The sequence below is a fragment of the Phodopus roborovskii genome, unplaced genomic scaffold, assembly GCF_943737965.1.
Source record: "Phodopus roborovskii unplaced genomic scaffold, PHOROB, whole genome shotgun sequence".
NCBI lineage: Eukaryota > Metazoa > Chordata > Mammalia > Rodentia > Cricetidae > Phodopus > Phodopus roborovskii.
Window position 1 is genome coordinate 8,764,023 of NW_026126448.1, and position 17,835 is coordinate 8,781,857.

Sequence of the window (17,835 nt, forward strand, 5' to 3'; positions counted from 1 at the left end):
CTGACGGGAAAGTGCATGTAACAAGACCCTGTTTGGTCCTGACTTGGCCTGGAGAGATGAAAACCAGGAGGTGTGAGCAGATGGCCCTGTCCCAGCCCAGGTCTGGCCCATCTCTGCAGTGCAGGCTGCCCAGTCCCCACACAGAAACAAACCACACAGAAACAAACAACAGTGACTTTGGAGAGCCCACAGTCCCCAGTCCTCAGACTCTCCTCCTCCTTTCCCACGAGCTTTCACCCTAAGCAGAAGTTGGACAAGGTTGTGAGCAAACATCTTTATTCTGGCCCTGCTGCCCCTGACTCTCCAGGATGAAAGCAGTAGAGGTCTGGCTTGGTGACAGACACATTCTGCTTCAGGCTGTGGCACCAAATGGTTCACCAGAGGTCACTTGCTATGCACTTCAAAATCCACCTCTGAGTCAATGAGGGAAGGGAGCCGAACCCCAGCAATGGTGTGGAAGCCCGGGACCTGCTCCTGCTCTTGGATCTGATCTCTGAGGCGGCGGATTTCCAGGCGCTGCATTTCGATGATTCGCCCAGTTTCCTCCTGTTCATTCAGTCTCATAGTAGGACTGACGCCAGCCATGTCCTTGATGACTGCTGTATGGGACAAAGCAGAGTCACTGTGGCCTGTTACTAACTACTGCAGTCTCCATCCCCTCCAAACACCTCAGTGTTTCCCCATGCTGGGAGAAACAAACGGACTGAGCCCGTGTGGTAAGTCTGACCTGCACATGCCCATGTGCCTCACTGAGGTCAAGTGCAGCTCCCTAGGGACGATGCTGGAATCTAAGCCACCAGTGCTCTGGTAAAGATGGTGCGTCTGGATACAGACTCCTCTCCTCTTGTGTGGCCACCTACTAATGCTTCCTGCACATTGGATCTTGCCATCTTCCCTGTCATTGGGTTTGTCACCATCCTGGGCATATCTCAGGCCTAGGCCTCAGAGGGCTGGATGCCCCGTGGTAATCTTGGCCACCACGACATGTCACCTTCCCCGGTACTCATTACAGATGCTCCCCTCTGCTGTCCATCTCCCATGCCAGTGCACCTGCCTCTGACCACATACTCTTTTACTGTTTGTATAGTATTCCCATCCTAGATGGCACTGTGTCTTCCCATAACTCCCCTCTGCCCATGAGATGAGATGGGCTCCTAAATTCACATTCTTCTCTGGCCACTTCCACCCACTAGGAGTTTTCCCCCTCCATTTTCTTGACACCCCCTCCCCCAGTTGCCTAATTAATTTGTCCTTCCATTTCATCTATCCTGCCCAGCCTACACCTGAGACAGACACCAAATACCTCCCTGGCCCTCCAGGATCTCCCCATCCATGTCTGGCTTGCTGTGTGCTACTGAGAAAAGTAACATGTAAGGTTCAATGCTTTGGCTCCAGTTGATGGTTTTGGCCTGCAGACTTTGCCTTTCCCCACAGCAGCACATTTGAACTCTGACCTCCATTCCCCATCTGTCATTCTTAACAAATGGTACTGCCCCTCTCTCTTCTCCACTGCCAGCCCTTTCCTGTTGCTCTAAGGGAAATACAAGAAAAGAACAGATGTCAGAGGCTAAGGGAGAGGCAGTTTCCTCAGGGAAACAGTCAGCATGGCCAGTGGTCAGCCTTGTCTTGGCCTTTGATTGCTGTGACGGGACGGGCCGGCATTTAAAGAGCAATTGGCTTATTTTGCCCTTCCTAGGTCTGGTCCTTCCTCCATCCACCTTCACTTCTAGACTTCCTTTTCTGCAGTCTCAATGCTTCTCATCTCTTAGTGCTTTTCCTCCCTAGGTATCAACCCTTCATCCTCCTGATACCAGATGTTTCTGGTAACCATTGCCCTCAGTAACATGAACTCTGCATCAGCTCCTGTCTCCAGGTTCCTCTCAGTAGCCTTCGCACACAGCTACTTAACCAGTCACCATCTGGCTTCCCAGGGGATGGAGGTACTTGTGAAGCTACAGTCCTGGTGTCTGTCTGAGAGATTCAATGTGGAGATTGTCTTCTGGCCACAGGAGCACATCCTTCCCATAGTGCCTCTCTGTGTGTTCTGAGGATCTTGACTTTAAGGCCATCCAGAATGTTCAATCACTAAGTGAGGTCACTGGACCTCAGATGGGGGCAGTGGCAGGCTCTCCACAGAGGCAAGGAAGGGCCACCAGACCCACAGCTATGGGTGGGAGGCTGACCTACAGAAGTCACCTTCTGAAATGTGCCTGGCTTGCATCATATTGTCCCATGAGTGTTTCTAGGTTCAGCTTGGGGAAGATGCTTCTGTCATGGCTCCTGCTCTGTCTCCCACTCTGGTTTGTGAGTATCTCTAGGGCCCGGGTTGTGCTTTCCCTGCTCTTCTGGCCTCTTTCCATTCTTTCTGACAGCCAATTGCCTGTTCACCATACTGTGGTTCTGTCTTACAGCCCCCTTCTTTGGTGTATAAACACACCCCTTCCATGGCCACTGGGAAGACAGCTCTCGCCCTGAGGCTCCACCCACCCACCCACCCCTCCCTTTACACGCCCAGTCTCAGAGCCTGTCACCTTCCAGACCTGGCTTCCTTCCATAGACAGATACATTTATCTAAACAATTAACTTATTATGGTCACCACCGTTGTTATCTGCAGTGCTGTGGACTGAGCCCAGGGGCCACCTACATGTGTTAGAGATTCACCACAGAGCTACATTCTCAGCCCCGAATCCAGCTTCAAGGGATGGGAAACAAGAAAGTGGTCAGGGATACAGCTGGGTGTACCCCCACCCCCCACCTCCTTTCTAGTCTGTATCATGTTTCTTTTCTTGTTTTTTTTCAAATTTAGTCTGTTTCCCTGTATTGGTTTGGAAGGCATTCTCTTTCTTTCTCCCTGCCCTTCTTTCTACCACCCCTCTAGTTTCTACAAAGTTTAATATGCTTATAGAGTATAAAGACTCCCCTGCTGTCACATGCACTCCGTGGTACCTGTTCACCTGCAGTCACAGACACACAAAGCGAGACCTGGGATGGTGCGGTTGCAGACCCCCTGGCTTGGACGCTTCTGCCCAGTGTTTCAGTTCTTCTGATTGGCTATCTGGATCCACAATTCAGCTATTGTGTTGCTCGTGTTAGATCATCCCTGGTGCCTCAGAGTCTACATTCTGCCCTCGTTCCTTGGTGACACATAGTGAGGGGATGGCCAGCAAGCTTCAGCACCCTGAAAGGACCGTGTCACCATTTCTGGCTCTCACTGTTGCCGTTGAGAAGTCACCTGTCACCTGGCACCGTTACTCCTGCATCCCAGCCCTTGCTCTTCTCCCCAACTGTACTTAACTCCTAGTCTTTGGTGTTCTGCGGTTTGGACCCAGGTTTATTGTTAATTATCCTTCCAGGAACCATTAGGCTTCCTGGATCTGATGGTTGCCGTCTTTCACTGATTCTGGAAAACTACGTAACTCGTTGAGGTGACACCCATCTTCTGAGGACTCCGTGTAGACAACTTCCAACTTATTCCATTCCATCCCTGGTTCTCAGTATATCTTGTCCCTCTGGGATGAAACACAGCCACCATCTTAATTCTCTTAGTTCACATCTTCTCCCTTCAGATGCGTGTATCTACCATGTGGCTCAATTTGTTCATTGAGTTTCTAGTTATAATAAGTATAGTTCTCTTTTCTACTAGTTATTTGTGGTTGTTAAATATAATTTGTAAAATTTTAGAATACTCTTGCTTAAAAAAAAATTCAAAGCCAGGCAGTGGTGGTCTGCACCATTAATCCCAGCACTTGGGAGGCAGAGGTAGAGGCAGAAGTAGATCTCTGAGTTTGAGGCCAGGCTGGTCTACAGAGTGAGTTCTAGGATAGCCAAAGCTACACAGAGAAATCTTGTCTCGAAAAAACCACCACCACCACCACCACCACCAATAATAATAATAATAATAATAATAATAAATTCCTTTTTTATTTCTTTAAACATGTAAGGCATTAAATAATTTTTGTTATATTTTGCTCATCTATTTCTTCATGTGTGTGCACGTGTGCGTATGTTGAGTCCTTGCACAGCTCTGGTGACTTGATCTGATTGGGGTGGCAAGGACTGAAGAAAGGACAGACAGACAAAGAAAAGCTAGGGTGGAGGGCAGGGGGACTGGGCTCTCTGATGGAGAAGCAAGCCACAGCCACCCCAGAAGCTCAGTGTGTTTATTTTACAATTGAACAGAGAATTATAGCTACAGCGCAACAAGGAGTAGTCTCTGCAGGGAGTGGTCTCAGGCTGTGAATATTTGGGTGTCCACAGGAAGAAGAAAACTTACAGCGGACTCCTTTTTGCGTACACTGTCAACATTTGCACTTGGACCAGGAGGTTTTGGGGCGCTGTCCACACGGACACAGCCCTTAGCATGGTCCATGACATCCATGTCAACCACACAAATTCACTTAGAACTTCACTTACTCAGTGCCTTCCTCCACTCCGTGTGTGTGTGTGTGTGTGTGTGTGTGTGTGTGTTTCCATGTATGCCATCACACACAAGAGTTCAGAGGTCAATTCTCTCCTTCCACCATTTGGGTCCTGAAGATCCAACTCAGGTCAGCCCTTTTACTTTACCATCTTGTGGGTCCATTTTAACAGTCTGATTTTTCATAGTCTTCGTTAGTTTTATCCTATAGTTTGTTCTTTTGATAGTTTAGCATATGTTAGGTTCCCCCCACCCCCCATACATCTTCATTTTCAGCTTAGGATTTAGTTTCCTGGGCCTCTGAAGACAGGGATACTCCTCCAACCCCTTCTTCCTTTGGTGCCCTCTCTGTTCTCACAGTGTACTTATGCATTTTAGCTGGTTTTGAATAGCCACCTTTAGCTGTTAAGTTCTAGTGATGTGGTTTTAGAAGTGAAAAACAAGTAGGTATGTCTGCTGGATCTGTTAGTTAGTTGTCTTGCAGTTTTGGAAACAATATAAATGTTGTTAAAACTGAAGAAGTGGTTAGGGAACGAGAGCTCCCTTGTTCAAAGGGTTCTCAAACACCCACCGAGCAAGCGGGTCAGCTCCTACACAACTTGAAGAATGAGTACTTTGCACTGGCTTGTCTTGGGAAGCGGGTGGGAGCACATTTCAAAATCCAAGGACAGACTTAGCTTTTGCACAATCGACGCCAACAACTGGTATTACTTGTCACCAACTGTCACAAGTGAGTGTTCTTTGAATAAAGCTGTAGCAGAGGAAGGACATGATTGGTTTGCTTTCAAACAGTTCATGGTGTGAGTGTTGGGTTGGGGTGCACAGGGGCAGATATTGAAGATACAAGAGTAGGCAGGAATTGATGCTTTCTGGAGTTGGGAAATGGATTCCTGCAAGTTCATCAGATTTTGCTCTCAACTTTTTATGTGTCTGGAAATATCCATATTAATTAATGATACCAAGAGCTGCCCACAAGGGGGGAGGTGAGGGTGGGGGGTCCCAACTATGGGGTTTTCAGGGTGCTTTGTGAATTTGTAGTATTTTCCCCCACTTCCCTCTCCTCACCCCCCCCCCCAGCCTCTTTCTTCTGTGGTGTACACATGTAGAGTCCACAGGAAGGACACCTATGTCTTCCTCTAATGGATCTCCACCTTGAGAAAGTGATCGTTGAGCCTGGAGATGATTGTTCTTTAGCTAGGCTGGTAGCCAGCAAGCCCCAGGGATCTTCTTGTCTTTGTGAACTCACCTCTCACTGGAGTTAAACCTTCTGCTCCTGTCCCTTCAAGTGCCGGGATTACAGGTGTGTGTCATTAGACACTGTAACATTTGTGGCCTTTGTGATTTTTTCCCTTTTCTTTCTTTTTACTTCGTTCGTTCCTTCCTTCGTTCCTTTGTCCCTTTTCGTCCCTCCCTCCCTCCCTCCCTTCCTCCCTCCCTCCCTCCCTTTGCTTCCCCCCTCTGTGTAACAGCCCTGGCTGGCCTGCAACTTACTCTGTAGCCCAGGCTGGCCTCAAACTCAGAGATCTGCCTGCCTCTGTCTCCCAAGTGCTGGGATTAAAGGCGTGTGCCACCACAGCCCAGCTAGGTTTGTAACATGTTAAAGAGAAGTTTTGCAGTTGTTCACAGCATATCTGAGCTTTATTCCCCCCCCCCAAAGGTGGGGGTCTCGGCTCTTAGAAATCTGTAGCTTATACTTCAGGACATATACTGTGTTCTCATGTCCATGTTGAGGACTGAAGATGGCAACTTTGGGTACCACTCACAGGATTTACTCTGGTCCCAGTAGTTATACTATCCTAAAGGGACCATAATACAATACAATTGTAATCATACACATGTACATAATGATTAACAACAGAGATACATGTGTTCAGGAACTGTGAGTCATTAGGCGATCTCATCTTTGTGAGAACACTGGCCATAAGGGCATGGTACCACAATCACATGCATCTCACATAGTCATGTAGCACAGGGCTGTTACACAGATTTCAAATACAGGCATTTGTTCTGGGATGCTTCTACTCATTGGATTGGGTCTTTATTCCTGAATAGCAACCCCAGAGCATGAGGTGCATCAGCTTCACTGGCTTACTCTTCACGGAGATGCCTTCTAGTCTTGGTTTGTACTGATGCTCAGGTATGAAGACAACTTAGGGAATATAGCTTTATTGCCTGAAAGTCTGGAGACTGGAGGCTTTTAGTTAACAACCCTTTCTTAGAAAGCCCTGAGATACCTTTCTCATGGAGTCTAGTGCCAGGAAAAAGCTTGTCTCCCCAGGAAAAAAAAAAAAAGCAAATAAGCCAAACCCCTTCTTTCTGCCATACAGTGAGAATTATGTAAACTACAGCACCTTTATTTTTGAGACAGTATCTCACATTGTAGCCCAGGCTGTCCTTGAGCTCACGGCAATGCTCCTGTCTCAGTCTCCCAAGCATGTGGATTCACTCTCATACTATTTCCCCTGGCTACCTGACATTCAGCAGCCCTTTAATGACTCATTGCAGTCACAAACTATTGCACATTTCTTATGTAATTTCCCTCTCCCTTTAAATAGTTTTTCATCTTTTTATCTTCATTTTAATTGTACAGGTCCCTTACCCACAATTCTAAAATGAAAAAAAAAAAAGATTTAAAAATGGAACACTTTTAAATTCATGAACCTCGGTTTGAATATTCACATGTCGCTGCAGAATGCTAATGTGTTTGATTTCAGGGCACTGCCCCAGACCCTGTGGGGATGTTACATAATATACAGCACATTCTTTCTAAAACCTGCAAGATTCTGAGTTCTGAATTATAGCTAACCCTGAGGATTTCAGACAGGAGCCTATGGCCCTGTGAATGAGAGCATGGATACTGGCAGGTCCCCACAGATCCCCCCAGAAGCTCCCAAATGTCATGGGTGGATGTGACCAGATATTGAAAGAAGCCATAGGGGGACCTGATCATGGCCACCATTGGGCCTTCGTCTCAGTGTCCAGCTCCCAGTGTCATTACCTGTCTCTGGGACTTCCTGTGGTCGCGTTTTCTTGGACAGTTTCAGGGCTGATTCAAGGTCATAGATTTGGGAGCGGGTTAACTTCAGCTCCCTGCGGAGCTCATTAATCTCCTTGATCAGAGAGACATTTTCCTTTAGAAAACAAGGAAAGGCGGAAAGGCAGTGAGTGGGACACACAAGGGCTAGGTGGGTGCAGGGTGTGCCCTTCTGGGCCTGAGAGCCAGGAACCTGGGCCTAGGTTAATCTCTGGTCTCTGCACTGGCAGTGGGTCTCTGTCCTGCTCATTGTCCAGCCTTTAAAGGTACCAGCTAACGATTTCTGTGGGCCTAGAACCATTCTACCCATTTGTGCTCTTTCAAGTGTCCATACAATGCTTTCCTAGCCACTCCAGATACGTTTTAATGTGCTTAAGCACGGTAGCCCTTATAGACTATTCCTATCACTTGGTGATGGTTCTGGAAATTGAACCCAGGGTCTTATGATTGCTAAGCATGTGCTCTGCCATGGAACTATACCCCCGAGCCCTATAATCATAATTTTGTAGGAAAATAAACTGAGGCACAGGAGAGGTTATGTGAGCGGCCTGAACTACACAGCAAGAAACAGAGGCAGGATGTTAAACTCAACTCCGGTACTATGCTATCCTCTTCTCATACCCCCATTTGTTAAAAGCAAGGGACATCCGTCCAGAGTGCTGGGATTAAAGGTGTGTGCCACCAACGCCCAGCTAGGACATCTATATGCAACAAAAGACTCTTGCCCTCAGCACCATGCTATTAGTGAGCAACACAGAATAATAGTAAGCAGCTAATTAACATCTGCTATATCCACTGGAGACTCATTTATTTGCATTTGACCAATAGTCATCTATTTAATTCATCTGTTCTGGGTATCTGTGCTGGCTAGTTTTATGTCAACCTGACGCAGGCTAGAGTCATCGGAAAGGGGGCCTCAGTTGAGAAAATGCTTCCATAAGATCTGGCTATAGGTCATTTTCTTAACTGGTGATGGATGTGGGAAGGCCCCGCCCATTGTGGGTGGTACTATCTCTGAGCTGGTGGCCCTGGGTGATACAAGAGAACAGGCTGAGCACACCTGGATTAGCAAGCTGGTCAGCAGCACTCTGTAGCCCATAGGTCAGCTCCTGCCTCCAGGTCCCTGCCCTGTTTGAGTTCCTGACTTCCTTTGATGGTGAACAGCGAGTGATGTGGAAGTGGGAGCCAAATAAACCCTTTCTTCCCCAATGTATTTTTCGGTCATGGTGTTTTATCACTGCAATAGCAACTCTCACTGGGGCAGTACCCATCATGGGCCAGCCGTTGCGTTGATCCTGGGGTATACAGAAAGTGAGATCTGGTCCCTGCTCTTGACTTCACAGTTTAGTTAGGGTAGAAGGGTTGAGGCTTAAAAGACATAGCAGGGAAGAGGGTAAGGGATGTTCTAGAGAACTGAACCATAGGACAAGGGCACAGAGTATGGCATGGCTGATATGGGGGAGTAGTTTCCCTTTTCTCCTTTCCTACACCTCAAATCTCTGCCTTCCGCTTCACCCTTAGCACAAGGCACTAGGGAGGAGTCCCCATGCCCATAGGTACGGAGTGACTGGCCACTGTGCTTTCAGGGTTCAGCTTGCCTCACACATAGAGTCTCACATATGCGTGCAGATAAATCACCCTTCACTGTTAAATGGAGTTGCTGGCTCAGCGGGTCTAGTACAGATCCTGAGAGTCTGTTTCTTCTTTGTGTGTATGTGTCTGGCCCCTGTGTGCGCGCGCGCGCGCGCGCGTGTGTGTGTGTGTGTGTGTGTGTGTGCAAGCCAGAGAAGGACAAGCCAGTGACAGGGCCTGGAGCTAGGCTTAGTGGGCAGCAAACCCCAGCTACTCTTCTCCCCACAGCACTGAGGTTACAGGCACATGCAGTCACACCCGCTTTGTACATGGGTGCTGGGGATTTGAACTGAGGTCTGTACACAATGTAACAAGTGCTTCACCTACTGAGCCATCTCCCCAGACCACATCTCTGCTTTTCTAACTGGCTGTGCCTGTCCACGGGCCAAGTCTAAGTAGGATGGCGCTGTTTGGAGACACACTCCAGCACCTCTGGGTGGGGTTATATCAGGAATGGCGAGGGTGGGCCCAGAGCTGAATGATGTCAAGCCTCCTCTCTGAGTTGTGACAAGTCCTCCTATGCTATGAGGAAACACCCGTGGGGCCTTTGGGGGAGCAGGGACCTCCAGAGATACCCCTAATCAAAAGGTACTTCCAAGAGACTCTTAGTCTAAGCACAGTTTCAGTATACCATTGCATTTCAGAATTCCTCACTTTAAAACTTCCCTCCATGTTGGAAGCAATGTCCAGTGCTTGATGCCAGGCTTTGTTTTCCAGGCCAGGCACCATGCCTATTTTTCTGAGTTGGAGGACTTGCTCTATCTAATGCTTTATGTTTTTTTAACCAACCCTGGCTCTGGCGATGGGTCACCCATATTTCCTTCCCAGATGCTGTCTAGTAAAATTCCATGCCAATCTCCCCTGGATGGTCCCCTTGCCAGCTTTATATCATAATGTGATTGCTTCAATACATTTTTACTGGACACTAAGACCTAGGGCATTGCTTTGCATATGAGATGTGCTCAATAAATACTTGTGGGCTGGGAAAGCAGGTGAAGAATGTGAAGAGCACAGACGCGGAGGGGAGGGGCTTTTGAGAGCCACAGAGAACTCACAGGCCTGGGGGGCCGGGAGGCGCTTTCTCTACCTCTCTTAGCTGGCTGTGTTTAGCTTTGCCTCTGCCTCATCCTATAAAGGAAGACTCACAACTGGGACCACAGGTGTCGCTTCCAGTCCTCTCCTGGGCACTTCCAACCATTCTGCCACCGAATCCCCTCTGCTGGGTTTCCTACTGTGATTTATCTCAGCTGTCAGCAACTTGTTCTACTAATAGAATGACTCCAGGCAGAGCCCTACATTCTCCCCACCCCCAGCCGCCATCCATGATGGGGCTACTTGAGTGTCTGTCTTTGACCCCAATGCCAGTTTTTGACACCACCATGATGGGCCCCCCAGAGTATGATTCCCTCTTTCCCCCATTCATTTAAATTTTACATGTATGGGTCTTTTGCCTATATATATCTGTGTACCACGTGCATGCTTGGTGCCTGAGGAAGCCAAAAGAGGGCACTGGATTCTCTAGAACTGGATCCCCTGGAACTGGAGTTACAGAGAGCTGTGAGCTGCCATGTGGGTGCTGGGAATCAAACCCAGGTCCTTTGGAAGAGCAGCAAATGCTTTTAACCACTGAGCCATCTCTGCAGCCCTGCACAATACCATCTTTACTGGAGTGTGACTGAGGCCAGAAATCAAATGTGGCCCAGGTAACTTTATGGACAGAGATGAAGAAGGAGTGGATGGGGAGGTGGGTAGATGGGGGAAGGGAGGGAGGGGAAACTGGTTGGTATGTAAAATAAATGGAAAAAAAAAACCAGTTATTTCAATTTAAAAACTGTCTCCCAGCACTCTGCATCTGCTTCTTCAATCCTCATTCACCCCTTACCTCCTCCCTGGTGCCACAGTTCCTGATAGCCATGAACGAACTAACTGGTGTATGAACTGGTTATTGTGTTAAACATGGAAGTCCCTCTTGGTGTAATATTCAGAGCTGTCATGAGAGTCAGAAGCATGAGCTTAAGCCTGTGAGAGGAGAGAGGGTAAACACTCTTCTTAGTCAGGAGCCTGGAGGCAGCAAGCAGAATGAAAGACTGTAAAACTCCCTGTGTAGTCTGCCTGCCTCGCCTTGGCTGCATCCCTGCAGTCTACATTAATCACCTTGGCTGCATCCCTGCACGGCCTGCATGCCTCACCTTGGCTGCATCCCTGCAGTCTGCATGCCTCGCCTCATCTCACCCTTCAGGAGCCCCAAGGGGAATGTATTCTCGGATTCATCGGGGTATGAAGACAGTGATAACTTTGAGTGTTGCTGCGTCCACCTCCACCGTGCCCTGTTCCCACATGTCTACTTCCATCCACATTAACCCTCTCACATCCTCCTTATGCCACTCTTGTTCCAGTAGCTCAGATAGAATGATTGCCAAAGACAAGCTAAGGTCTTTAAATATTGTTTTCTAAGACGCCCTATGTTCTGAGAAACTCAAAGATCATAGTGAGGTCAACTGTGTGTGTCTCTGCAAATGAAAAATAATAATAATAAGGAAAAGTGAAATCAACAAGCTTGCTAAGCCTCTTCCTCCTGGCGTCCTGGCTAAGATGGTCTACAAACCTTCCAGTCTTCCAGACCCCCCCCCACCCCCAGCCAGCTACTGGGCTACATAAAAGATCTGAACAGTTCCAAGTCTGGAGACTCCCGGAGCAGTCTGAAGACACTCAGGTCTTTGTGTAGAGACCAAAACAAGGTAACAAGGGCTGCCTTAGGCCCTTGGAACAGAATGACGATGCCCTGGCTGAACTTTCTGATATTGATGGCAAGCAGAGAAGGGACGGGAATGACCATAGCTCCCCCTACTGGCTGCTTGGAATCAATGCCTTTAAGGGCTGGCTGTTGCCTCAGTGTGGGGGGAATCTGGGCACTGATGAGGGCTGTGATCATGGAAGTGTCACATCAGTTAGTAGGATCATCTAACTGCACACATAAGCCAGGCTGTTATCTCCCTGCCCGTTCCACCTTCCTCCCCGGGTCTGACCTAGCATTTCAATTCCTCATTTCTACTCTGAAATGCCTTTCATATCACCACATCCCCCTCTCCAAGCTTCTCATTTTTATCCCTAACCGACATCTGTCTAACAGGTTTCCTCACTTGACTGAATACGCTGCCAAACGAGTCCACCTGTGTGAGACAAAGGCAACTGTGTCTGAGAAGGACTCTGACCTGTGTTGAGGATGAACCTCGCAGTTCTTGGCAAGGAGCAGAGGGCCCTTTCCAGCATGACCCAGGGCTAAGTGGCTTTCAGGTGGACTCTTGCTGCTTTGGATGCTCTGCTGAAGTGAGGTCTGTGGATCCCCAGTCCCCACCTTCAACCCCACCCCTGCCTCTGCTGTCTCTCTGCCTGGAAGGAGGGCCCTTCCCCCAGCTGCTCCTCAATCACCCACCCTGAGACCAAACTCCAAGGGTTCTCCCTCCTTTGGGTCTTCGAGGAGCATGTTTCCTCCGTGGGCCCACACCACCGGACAAATGCTCCCCACACTCTCTGAGGGTGGGAATGCTTTAAATCTATCTTGGAATCCTCCATGGCTAACACACCATTTGTTGTGTAAGAAGACCTTGAAAAATGTGAAGGGGATGAATAAAATGTGTGTTCGAGGTGTTTGTATTGCGTAGCAACTCCCATTTCCATATTTGCATGAGCATGCCAGGGAACAGTGTAGGGAGGCCCTGGGCTCCTATCTGGATATACAAATGAGATGGTGGCCCCATTCCCCCCCCCCCAAGTTGTTTTCCAATGAGTTGCTCAGTCACTGTGCCTGCCCTTTTTGGAAGAAGATACTGGGGCCCTGGTAGCCACAGAGGAACTCCAGCAGTTCCAAACCACCATGTACTAAGGCATTCAGGGCTCCTAGCCACCACCTAGGTGTGTGTGTGTGTGTGTGTGTGTGTGTGTGTGTGTGTGTGCGTGCGTGTATGTGTGTGTGTGTTTCTGGAATCAGTTGTGCTCTCCTCCCCCACCCCCAGGCCATGTAAGATGGACTTTTAGACTCATTTGCTTATTTTCACTGTAGCTCTTGAATTATTTCTTTGCTGGTATAAAGGAAAAGAAATGGCATTTTTTTTCCCCTGGCTTCCACAAATATTTATACCCACATATCTGTACCCACATGAACATGTATGCATGCTGGCCCTTTCTGAATGGAGATGGAGGAGTGGATTGGAAGGATGTAGAAGGGAGGAAGAGGGAGACAACAGGAGGAGAAACTGTGGTGGGTGTGTAAAACAAATAAAAAAAATCTAATAAAACAATTTTAAAAATAAATGGCAATTTTGAGCCCTAATTCTGTATCAGGCAGGAGGCTGGTATCTTTTGCCCCAGGTTACAGGTAAGCAGAGTGGTCTCTGGAGCCCCGCAGTCTCGCAGCCAAACAGCAACGAAGTACTGTTGTCTTGGTCTGTCTACTCAGATGCTGTGTCCACTCACCTCCCACACCCTGCGTGAGAATAGAGTTCCTAGCTAGGCTTTGCCTGCATAGGCTCTGCAACTCCCTGTGACTTTGGCCTAGCTGTCTCCTTCAATCTCAAGATCAAAGAAGAAAACAGCTTTTAGCACCCAGGACAGTAGTTCTTTAAAAAGAACAGTCTTTTTAAAAATGTCCTTGGGGGGGGGGGTGCGGCAGAGAGAGGGCTCAGTGATTAAGAACACTAGCTGTTCTCCCAGAGGTCCTGAGTTCAATTCCCAGCAATCACATGGTGGCTCACAACCATCCGCAATGAGATCTGATGCCCTCTTCTGGCCTGCAGTTGTACATTGCAGGCAGAAAACTGTATACATAATGAATAAATAAATCTTTTAAAAAAAATGTCTTCTGGACTGGACGTGTAGCTCCAGCTACTTGGTAAGCGCAAAGACCTAGATTTGATCCCTAGCCTTTGGGGGGAAAGGAGACCTTCCTAACTTTTGCAAGTCAAGTCTTACCCAGAGCCCCAATAAAATCAGCAAGAAGTTTCTGTGTGTGCATGTGGTGGTGTTGGTGGGACCCAGAGCCCCACCTCCAGGCCTCCTTCTTGTCCCCTGATGTGGTCGGAGTCTTTTCTTTAGATCTACAGAGGTCACAGCACACAGGTTTCCTCTCCTCAACCCTCCCCATCCTCTGACAGAATTTCCCTATGTATCCCTGGTTACCCTAGAACTAGCTCCATAGATCTACCTGCCTCTGCCTCTGGAATGCTGGGATTAAAGGTGTGAGTTACCACACAGGTTTCAATGCTGTTTAAGATGGAAGACTTCCAGGGACCCACCTCACAGGAGCATTGATTGAGTCTCTTCTGCTGCCCACTCCTACCCTGGTCCAGGGTCCAGTACTCTCTAGGGCATGGGGGTGGGGAAGAAACATGGAATCTGCCCTAGCAGCCTCATGAAGGAATGTGTGCATACTGCAAGCTTGCCGTTCCCCCTTCCTCCCTGGGGCTGACTTGTTGCTTTGGGCTTCTGCTAAGTGTGGAGAGAGGGGCCAGCCCCTGGAGGACCTCAGGGTGGTGTGGTGGTGGCAGGGCTCGGCTATGCCACCAGGTGGCAAATACTGTCTCCCTGGTCTCACTGCCTAGCTTCCTGTGCTCAAAGCCTGGGTACTCCAGGCCTTTAGCAAGGCTGTGTGTGGTTGCTGGTACCAAGGGGCTGCCAATCACATCCACTCCTCTTTCTGTGTCTCTGGGAACTTTCATGGTTCAGAATAGAAATGGTTTGAAAGGGTAGTGGGAAGAGGAGCTGGTTTTAAAATGGCAAGAGACCAGCTGTGCCTCGGTTTGGCCTGAATTGCTGTGTGTAACTTTCCAACCAGGTATCTGGTTTCATTCCAAACTGCACCCTGTTCCCATTCCAGAGTTTCGATCAGGACACTAAAGAAATGTAACCAGAAAAGTATGTGCCCTATGTGATTCCGATGTTCTCTTTTGATATAAATTCATATCAATTGCCTCAGATGATACTGACACCCAAACAGAGATCTGGCAGAGGCATCTTGATGGGCAGTCCCGACAGAGCGCTTGGGTGGGGACAGGAATGGGGTTAGGCTCCCTGAGTTGCCTGCTGAAGGATCCTGGGAGTTGGGTGTAGGAGCTCATTGAATATGATCATTGCCAAATCTGTGGGTGTGGTTCAATCTGGACCAAGAGATAAGGGTAAGACCTGAGGCACCAGAAAGGGAGAAGAGGCAGATGGAGACTGGCCAGATACATCCCAGGAGGTGGGAAGAACAGAATAAATAAAAAGCAGCAAAGTCAGGCGAACCAGGAGCTACAAGAGAGAAGGGGGTGAAGGAGTCAGGAGGAGGGAGTCGGGAGAGCTGTGACCTGGCCGTACCATCGGTAACTGAGAAGAGAGAAAGAAGCTTGGTAGGAATAGGATAGGATGGCCAGTGGAACAGGGAGAAAGCAATAGGGCTGGCCATTAGAGGGCATGGCGATGCCTGGATGGGCTCCTTGGTGGGCCCTAGGCCATAATGGCAGCCAGGATGAGCTCTGAGAAGTCAGAGAAGAGGAGCCATAAAAAAAGCTGTGGATCCCTGGATGTCTGGGGAGCCTGGGTGATGGGTGGTCTCAGGCAGCGGAGAAATGTACATGTCCATTACCTGCATGATGCGGACGTAGTCGTTGCGATGCAGTTCGCCCTCCTTGATCACTTTTTTCTTGAGGGTGGCAAGGTTCCTCTCTAGGTGTTCCCGCTGGCGGGCATACTCTTGTTGCAAGTCTGAGTTCAACCCTGCAATTTCCACCTGGTGGATTGGGGAGACTCAGCAAAGGGTGTGTGTGTGTGGGGGGGGGAAGGGAGATGTGAAGTACAGTGCAGGGCAGTGTGGGTGGGGACGGGCAGGGCGCTCAGAGCTCACCATGTCTGCCCGCTGCACGTACTTCTCAAAGAGACCACGGATCTTCTCCTTCAGCAGCCGGGGCTCCTGGATGTATGCCACGCAGTTGTGAAGGTCTGTCTTGAACCGTCGGACCAGCGCTTCCAGGTCCCTCTCCTGGAATCAGACATTTACTCCTGGGACTGCAGGGCCCACCCTATGTGGATGGAGCAGGGGCTTCAGGAAGAGGCTAATGACACAGAAAGGGACCAGAGCATCCTTGTCTGGGATTGACACCTGACTGTTGGGGACCATCCTGGGCGCAGAATGCCAGATGGGCAGTCACCCAAGGGCAGCAGTTCTGAAACTCCTGCGCACCTGCCTGGGCTGGATACCCTGCCTGAGCAGCTGCCAAGAAGACAGGGCTTGAGACCACACGCACATGGCGTTCCTATTGCTCCACATTCCTTTAATGGTTTCAGGCTCATAAGATGGAAGGAAACTCATGTGGCCACACTTTTAGAGCCAAGAAAGATGTATCATTCTCTCCCACAGATCCTGACCCAGGGCTGCCCCGTGCCCCTTAGGACCTCACCCAGCACTTGTTCCCTGGATGGTCAGGTTGCTGTACACTGGACTAGCTCTCCCGTCCCCAGCCAGGCTTTCCTTGACAGCCACCTCCCCCCACCCTTACCCAAGGGGGAGTCTCCTTTCTCTCCACTCCCATAGCCCTTTATCCACTTTACAAATATGTCACACATATACACAGGTATATACAATTTCTCTGTACACAATTTTCTGTCTCTCTATTTTTTTTTTTATGCACAAGCTACTAATCACTTATCAGCCCTTTTGGCTTTCCAAGAGCAGAGCCCGGCCCTCTCCCAATGTGTAGCTCTGAAGCTTTGCCAGTATGCACAGCCAATGTTTACTAAGGAGGGTGGAGAAGCTCAGTCCGATTTGGAAAATGTTTCAGGTGGCCTGAAGGCAGAGTACACAAGTGCATCTTAGCCTGGGGCCAGAGGACCAGGCTTTCCCAGGCTGGCTCTGAATTGAGAACTAGCTCTAACTACTGGGGGAAGGTTTTATTTTGGTTTTTTTCTTCTCCTCATTTCTTGACCCTTACTTACTGTGCTTATTTACAAGATAAAAAGAATGGAATGGGCCAGATGTGTAGCAGGCACCTGTAATCACAGAATTAAGAGTTCCCAGGTAAGCTTGGGCTATCCCATCAGTTTTAGGCCAGCCTGGGTTACAGAGTGAGATACTATCTGGAGACACAAAGGGACTGGAAAGATGGCTCAGTGGTTAAGAGCGCTTGCTATGCCGGCATGAGAACTGGGCTTCGGATCCCAGCATCCCAAGGGCCTAAAACCCCAGCACTGGGAAGTAGAGACAGGCGGGTTGCTAATGTCCCTGGTCAGCTAGTGTACCTGAAGAAAACGACAAACGACTCTGTCTCAAGGAGATGCAGTGGAGAGTGACAGAGCTGGGTGCCTGACTTCCTCCTCTGACCTCTGCACATGGGCAGACTGGAATGGATGGTCTCTAAGGTTTTCCTAACACCAGCAGTTTGGGGGTGCTCAGAGCATTTAATCACTTCATTAAGGACAAATGACTTTTAAATCATGTTCTTTCTCAGGTCAAACAAACCCAAGGCTAAGGGTGTCCTATAAAACAGCGTTTCTCAGCCTCCCTCATGCCGAGACACTTTAACACGGTTCCTCATGTCGTGGTGACCCCCAATCATAAAATTATTTTCGTTGCCACTTTGTAACTGTGACTTTGCTACTGTCATGAATTGTAGTGCAAATATCTGAGATGTAGGCTATCTGATATGTGACTCCTGTGAGAAGGGCCAAGTGTGTCGCAACCTACAGGTTGAGTACCACTGCTACTGCTCTTATCTATACTCC

The 17,835-nt window shown here is 48.9% G+C and overlaps 1 protein-coding gene and 1 long non-coding RNA gene across 2 annotated transcripts in view; one reads left to right on the plus strand and one right to left on the minus strand.

Annotated features, from left to right (window-relative positions):
- Positions 1–300: 300 nt before the first annotated feature.
- Positions 301–17,835, minus strand: part of Cfap57 (cilia and flagella associated protein 57) — a 69,096-nt gene continuing 51,561 nt past the window's right edge. Inside the window, exons 20-23 of the mRNA XM_051188634.1 lie at positions 15,962–16,096; positions 15,704–15,847; positions 7,417–7,549; positions 301–599 (exon numbers count right to left, since the gene is read on the minus strand). Of these exons, the coding sequence (XP_051044591.1) occupies positions 385–599; positions 7,417–7,549; positions 15,704–15,847; positions 15,962–16,096 (627 nt within the window). The 3' untranslated portion in view covers positions 301–384. The remainder of the gene's footprint in view (positions 600–7,416; positions 7,550–15,703; positions 15,848–15,961; positions 16,097–17,835) is intronic.
- On the plus strand, positions 15,340–16,054 carry LOC127225261 (uncharacterized). Its single transcript, XR_007834770.1, has 2 exons — positions 15,340–15,440; positions 16,016–16,054. It is a non-coding gene; the product is annotated as an uncharacterized LOC127225261 (long non-coding RNA).